The sequence below is a fragment of the Raphanus sativus genome, chromosome 2 (genome assembly GCF_000801105.2).
Source record: "Raphanus sativus cultivar WK10039 chromosome 2, ASM80110v3, whole genome shotgun sequence".
Taxonomy (NCBI): Eukaryota; Viridiplantae; Streptophyta; class Magnoliopsida; order Brassicales; family Brassicaceae; genus Raphanus; species Raphanus sativus.
Window position 1 is genome coordinate 22,358,332 of NC_079512.1, and position 7,779 is coordinate 22,366,110.

The following is a 7,779-nucleotide window of genomic DNA, read 5'->3' on the forward strand; positions in this document are numbered from 1 at the left end:
CTCATGAGTAAATTCACATAATAAGACAGTGTCCGATTGAAATTTGTTTTTCATTAGAAAAAAAAACATCTTCTTGGAACTAAAATTGAGAGGCTACATAGTCTTTATACAAATATAAGGATGAACAAGGTGATGAAAGTATACAACTTGAAAAGAAACAAGCATGGAAAGTAGCATTTGGTCAAACAAAAAAAACAGGCATGTAAAGCAGCAGCCCCATCAAAACAATGCTACGTTGATTTTGATCTTACTCAACACAAAACTAAATGAATTTGTGCTCTCATTAGAGATTTGATACCCACATCTTAATTTCTTTTACGAAGATAATGAATGCTAAACCGGGGCTTCTAGCTCAATTGGTAAAAGGTTCACAGCTGTGAGTTCCGCCACCTGGGTTCGAAATCCGGCCACTGGAGAATTAACAATTCGGCATCGCCAGGGATAGAAGACCGACATATGGTAACACGTGACTAGTCTGAACCACTTCTGTGGGACTATGATACCTCTGTATAATTCAAAAAGAAGATAATGAATACTAATATGATATACTTTATATTTAGAGTTTTGTTGAAAACTTGACAGTCAGTCCCCTTAAATAGTAATCGATATAAAATAAACCAAACTAAGCTTCACGATACATAACTGGATGATCGATATCAAACTTTGAATGAACAACTTTGATACAATTCGATGTGATTGGATATTACAACATGGTAATCAAAGCCGCAAATGCTCCAGCAAAGGAGTTTCATCATCAGGATTCAAGCTTTCTATCTCATTTTTATGTTTCAAAATTCATTGTGCAAATCCTCCATAAGAAATCACTTTGACCATTCGGCCTAAATGAAGAATTTTAGACGTTAAAAAGACCTTAGTTACATTTTGAATAGCCATTATTTTAGGAATGAGGACAAAATAATGTTGGTAAGTAAGACCCATCACAATTGTGAAGGCCCAATACTTTGGTCTGAACGATGGGCCTATAAGAAAGCTGAAGGAAAAATATTTGATTAATTACTTATAATTAGCATAAAAACATAATAACTGTGGGACCCGATATGTTGCTAATCCAGCTGGCTCTTACGGTTTGTTTTCAAATAAGAAAGAGACCAATTCTATGTTGCACTCACAAACGCCCTCGATTCTCTCAGTTTCTCTTCGTCCAAGGAAGAAGATGACTGGTGCCAACGCAGCTTCTGGTAAATCCTTGTAGATGTTTCTGTTCTTTCACAGTCATACAGTTGCGATGAAATCTCGCTCTCTAACTTAATTGAATCTTTCTTCTTATCAAATCCATATGATGATTCTGTGTTTTTTTTTCTTGGATTTGTTATGTAATATTGAAAAACACTTTGGAATACTAGTTTTTTTATCTCATGTCATCTGAGTTTGTGTGTTTAGGTGATGAAAATAGTTCGGACAAGAAGATTCATGGTGACATCGATGTGAGCAAAGTCAAAGCACCAAACATGTTCGAACGTGCCAAAGAGGAGTTCGATGCAGTTATTGGGGTGATTCATCAACACAAGAGTTCCAGGTTTGTTTTGTTTCTCTATGTCTAATGCTTTGATCAAGAAGTAGAATTTATATCGTTTTTTTCATTTTGCAATGTTTATGTTATTATACATCATGTTTCAGGAACGAATCTGATAAAATGGAATTCGAATCCGAGAAAACAGGTTCCATTTTTATTTTATAGTTACATCAAAATCGTTTTAGGGTTCGGGTAACTTTATAACCAAGTTTGTATAGTTTTATGAGTTTGTGTGTGTTCGTTCTTGATTCTTGTTCAAAGACTTACTATGTATCACATGATTTATACAGAAGATACAAAGAAGAAACGGGATGTGATAAGAAAGGCTAAGGAAGAAATCAAATCTCTATTTCATTCAAAGGAGAAACCTCATGGCCACCACCATCATGATCACAAAGAAACTCGTACAAGGAGTGATGATATCGATGAGAACACACATGTGGATGAAGTGAAGGCTCCCAATGTTTCCGAGAGAGTAGAGGAAGAGATGGAGGCCGTCGTCGTCATCGACACCATCCATCCCAAGAATAATGAGACTGACGGTTCTGATTATCCTAAGGATTCTAGGTCTGTCTCACCGGAGAAGGAAAGAGCTGGATTCGGATGCTCTCTTGGAAAGTGGCTTGAAAAGATTTGTGCTCCTTGGGGTGATAACAAAAAAGATTGAGTTATTCATGTGCTTGATGATGATCATGAACTTGTTTGCTATTTGTCCGATGATAAAGTGTGGTTGAGTTTCAATGAGTTTTTTTTTTTCAATTTGTAGTTACTGAATTGCTACCTTATCAGATTATAAAGCTCGTTTTATTCATATTTCAGAAAATACAGTCTTTCTTTAAACACTGGAAATGCTTATAGGTTTAGCAAAGCGTCTCTTATAGACTGAGAATCCATCCTTATGTGTTCAAAGGCCAAGGCATCTATAATCGCCACAATATCTATGGGAAGGCTGTTGGAGATTTAACCTTTGATTGAATCTTGCAAGAAGAATCATCGAGGGAAAAACAAAGAAGAAGAAGAAGAAGCGCAAGAAACAGAGGAAGCAAAGAGAATTTAATCAAAGGATCTCACAAGGAGTGTTGAAGTTGTACTATTTAATTGTCATAGAAAGGATGAACAAAGAAGAAGCATAAGAAACATAGGAGAAAAAAAAGAAGAAGAAAGCTTGAGGTGTAAGAAACAAACGAAGAAGAAGAGAAGCAAAATCAACGTGAACAACAAGAAGACAAAGAGGAGTTGGGTTGTGTAACAAGAAGTTGCAAAGCAACACGAATGAGAGTATTAGTTTGGTTAAACTAAGTTAAAGTTGTTAGCTAATGGTTAAAGTTAAAGAGTTATTACAAGTTATTTTTTACTAAAGTTGTTAGGAGTTTAGTTGTTAAATGCGTAAGGTTATTTGTCTAATGTTACTTGTAAAACTAGTCTAAACATGAGTGGTGTGCCTTGTGTAAGAGACTCTAGGAGCGAGAAGAATGGTCTAAAGCATGTAGTTAGTAGAGAAACTATTATATGTATGCGTGCGTGTGTGCGTGTGTCTGGAAGTGTAAAAGCATCCAACTGATCAATGTTAACAATGTAGACAAACGAACTAGAATAGAAAGAATGAGAGAAAAAAACTGTGACAAACAAGTTAAGGGAGTGAAATAGATTGCCTCAAGAGAAGCCAAGTGAGACGGCTTAAAACAGAGTAATAGAGTGTGAGTTCAGCAGAGTTCACGAAAATTCAACAAAGGTTCTAATTTCTAAATATTGTCTCATCTAAGGAACGATTTCTATTGCAAGCATAGAGATGATAAACGTTCAAGAAGAGAGTTGGGAGAGAGGCCACATTCAAAAATTGAAATATTTGAGGGCTCTCATGTTTCTTTGGCAGTTTGACAATGAAAAAGGACATGACAAATACTTTCCCTAGCAAATCCACACGAGTTGCTGGTTGTGTCCATTTGTATCCCATGTGTCTGAATTCTCTCACTGACAGCAAGTGCACCAGATAGAGTATGCCACAAAAAGTGTTTAAGCTTTGAAGACGCTTTAATGTTCCAGATATTACTACCCCATAAGATTATCTCATTTAGAGGTAAAGAATTCGGTAGAGGAGGTTGAAAGTCATCGAGAAGTTCTAGAACGTTATAGCCACTTTGATAGGTACATCAGTGTATCACCATTTTCGAAAAACCCCCAAATGTTTGAATCAGGCTGGCCTACACATGATTTTGAAATCAGATACTTTGAGGAGCGAGATAAACGTACAAGTTCCTTTGTGCACAAAAAACCCATAAACATACAAGAATTCAAGTATGTCTCAAATGAATAACATGTTTTTAATAAATTTTGAAAATAATCTATGTTCATTAGCTAGTGAATACAAATATTAAAAAGAAAAAAATTGCCAAAACAGAACAGAAAAATAACTACATTGTCCATTTACCATAATTTTTTTTAGATCTATCTTGGATTTATAGATATCCATGACCAACTTTAAAAATTCATATCAATTATTTTAAAGAAATTCCCTTAGATAATTTTTAGTTTATTTTCACAAAATAGGATTTCAAGAAAAAAAAATGACCAAATTATTTTTTATTAAAAGATAAATATACATTTATAATCTTTGGGTTAATTAATCTAAGACTTAGGGTTTAGAATTAAGGGGTGTGGTTTTAGGAATGTGTTCAAATTTTTAAAAATAAAAAATTAAATTAAAATTTTCAAAATGTTATTTTGGTCATTTTATTTTTTGAGAGCTATTTTGTGATAAAAACCTAAAAAGGTTATTTGAGAGAATTGCCCTTATTTTAATTGTCAGAAGAATATGGAAAATTATACAAAATGTATATAAACAAGAAATAATCATATGATAAATAATTTGGATGACTAAATATTAGAGGAATACAATTTCATTTTTGATCTACAGAGAGCAGAAATAAAATCTACTGTCTACGAGCATGTAGATTTTAGTTTCAGTTAACTACATAGATATTTGCTGCTCGTAAACTCTGAAATCTATCTAATGGTAATCATTCTATCACCACATAATGAACCGGCTACGATTTTCCTTAAGATCTGAATTACAGTAGATTGCATGAACTAATGTTTTCTATATATCTACTGACCAAGAATCACAAAATCTGTCTATGTACCAATAATCTACGAAGATAATATTTCATTATCTACTAGAATACTATATCATACTACGGATGGATTACACAATCTACCATCATATCTACAATCTACAAGCTGCAGAATGTATGTTCTTTCAAATTTATAATGTAAATATTTCCTAAATATCTCCAAAATCTATTAAGAGAATATATTTTAAATCTTTATTTTCCAAGATTTTCGTGTTTTCTAAAGTATTTAAAAAACGTAAACAAAAATGATCTTGTCGCATTTTCTTTATTTCTATTTTTGATCTTTTTAATAATTAAGTTAACAAAAATCATTTTCGATTTAGATTAGGGATTTAGTTGGGTTTACAGAAATTTTTTTTACTAAGTGGATAAATTATATTTCAAATTATGGTATAGAGACAATATACTAGTTTTTTTTTGTTTTTTGAAACACTTTTTTAAACACTAGTTTTTGTTCTATATTTACAAATTTTCCTATTAAAATATTCATCAAAATATCAGATAATGTGTACGATACACATAAATCCATAGTCTAGTATTGAAGAAGATGAACACACAACAACATAGATCTTAAAGATATACATCTATCCATAGTCTAGTACTGAAGGCAATCAAGCAAAGATGAAAATACAAATGGTCTTAATTGATCGAGATATACAATACTGTAATAATCGGATAACAATATAATACAAATGGGCTTAATTGATCAAAATATACAATATTATAATAATCGGACAACAATATAGTAAAATATATATTTTTGCAGTAAAAGCATATATACCTATCCTAGTGAGGATATTACTTGTTTCATTCATGTTTAAATATTATAAACTAAATGATTTTCTTATAGAAATTTGAGAAGGATCGTCAGTACTGACCAACTGCGTAATATATATATATATATATATATATATATACTGACTTTATGAACCACAATGGTAATTTCACATTTATGTGAATGACGAAAAATTGTAGATTATCTACCTTCAAATTTTGCGTTCATAGTATATGAATGATCTCTAAGCTGAATAAACTATCTTGCAAAGTGTTGATGTCTTCCAAATAACTTGCAAAAACATGCAGTTCTTTTCTGGTTCTGAAACCATCTTCACCAACTGACAGTTGGAAACGTGATCCGAAACTGACAGTTGCAAACGTGATCCAAAACTGGCGCAAATTTTTCATACACTTCATTGCCCAAAGTAGCGTTTCCATCTTCGAGTGAGGAGGAGAGAGACTAACCCGAATATTTCTTACTCCCATCAAACCATCAAAGTCTTCTAGAGTATTCTACCAACCTTGTCTTGAAAAAAACTCATTATATTTCTAAAAACCATCTATAAATCACTCACGCCCTAGAACTGAAATTATATTCAAAACCCTAAATGTTTTGCTGCCCTATATGTATACAACACTTGTGCTTCAGCCCAAAGTGTTGATTATGTTACCGCAAATTTGAACATTTTCCTGAGATCAATATTTAGATTATTGAAAATCTTTTCTTTCCAAATGTACCACAGAATCCATGCAAATTGATGATCATCTATTTTCGGTTGAACTCTCCAGAATAGGTGATTCACATTTGTGAAGAGAGAACTAGTGGTAAAATAGCTGGATTTGATGGTATATGTGAGAGGGTCCAAACCTGACGCGCTAGAGGGAATCGGAAAACCACATGGTTTATCGATTCCTCTGAAGCTCTACATCTGACACATCATATATCTCCCTGCAGCTCTCTCGCTTGCAGATTTTTCTTAACTGCTATACAACATGACACCAATTGCGATAAGAAATACTTAATCTTTGGGGGCATCATACTTTCCAGCAGAACGCGTTTAGCATATTAACTATGGGTCCAAACACTATTGGTGGTTTTTTCATGTCTGGGTAACCCGTTCTACTTGGTAACCTGATTTGACAGTATATTTCTCTCTTTTTCTTTGAACTTCCATCTATCCATATCCACCATATGATTCCTATTCAGTGGTATACTTTCTATTATTTTTACATTCTAGAGATCCACTAAAGCCCCAAGTACAGGCGAATTCCAAATTTGCAAAGTTGAATCAATGAAAGAATGAATTATAAGATCCAAGTAACTTTTATGTTGGTTTTTATTTGCTAATCTTGGACGAGTAGCTGGGAGTCAGGGATCATCTCATACAGAGATATATGATCATGATCTCACCAATTTGTAATATAGAAAATGTTCCCTATCATTTGGTGAATTGTATTCTTTTTCTTGGTGCAGTTTACTTCTATTCTGGTTCAATTTCTCAAATATTTATATTGAAAAAATGTAATCTCACATATTCTTAGTTGGCTATACATTTTAATTTGTAATTAAATATATAATTTATTTTTTTACTCTTATGATATTATCTTTAAATTTCAATTTTAATATTTTGATTGTCAAAGTAAAATTTGGTATAACTAATATTCCAATAATACCAAATTGTACATAACGAAAGAGGAATAGAAAACTAAAGAAAAATATGAAAAAATTATGAAAAAATGAAAGAGCTAGAAAGAAGAACATAAAAAAGAGGAATAATAGACTAAAGAAAAAAACTACGAACAAATAAAAAAAGGAGAAATGAAAATTTGAAAAGATGAAGAAATGAGAAAAAGAAGAAGAAGAAGCTTAGATTGAAAACTGTGAACTAGAAGGAAAATGAGTTATGTTAATAGAAGGAATGACATAGTTTGTAAATAGTTTGATAGAGTAAACTGTATTAGTCTTTTATTATTATTTTTAATTAAGAAAATATAAACTAAATCAACTTCTAGAAGAAGAGTATGTGAGAATAAAATTCTTTTATTAAGAATATCTCAGCAATTTGGTTCTTTAGGTGTGTGTTTTGTTGGTTTGCATGCGCTGTAACCTTCGCAACCTTCTTAGGGATCAGTATCACACTGGACACACACAAACACAAACATATATATAATGGTATTGTGTAATAAAAACGACAGATGAAGAATAAAAAAGGTTACAAGATAACCATAAAAATATTGCAATAGGATGAGACGAAGTAGTGAGTCCAACTCCGAGAGAGACCGCGTGCCAATATGTTGAATCGTTGATGTTCATGGTTAACATATAATCCACGTACG

At 32.4% G+C, this 7,779-nt stretch overlaps 1 protein-coding gene across 1 annotated transcript; it reads left to right on the forward strand.

The window, feature by feature from the left end:
• The first annotated feature begins 1,068 nt into the window (after positions 1-1,068).
• Positions 1,069-2,345, forward strand: LOC108840699 (uncharacterized). The gene is made up of 4 exons (XM_018613527.2): positions 1,069-1,199; positions 1,402-1,537; positions 1,639-1,679; positions 1,825-2,345. The coding sequence occupies exons 1-4, from the start codon at positions 1,118-1,120 to the stop codon at positions 2,199-2,201; spliced, it is 636 nt and encodes a 211-aa protein (XP_018469029.2). The 5' UTR covers positions 1,069-1,117; the 3' UTR covers positions 2,202-2,345.
• The last annotated feature ends 5,434 nt before the right edge of the window (positions 2,346-7,779 follow it).

Coding starts and splice junctions, on each gene's coding strand:
- LOC108840699 (XM_018613527.2), top strand. CDS start 1,118: ATGTTGCACTCACAAACGCCCTCGATTCTCTCAGTTTCTCTTCGTCCA. Junction 1,200..1,401: donor TGGTGCCAACGCAGCTTCTG/GTAAATCCTTGT, acceptor TTGTGTGTTTAG/GTGATGAAAATAGTTCGGAC. Junction 1,680..1,824: donor ATTCGAATCCGAGAAAACAG/GTTCCATTTTTA, acceptor TGATTTATACAG/AAGATACAAAGAAGAAACGG.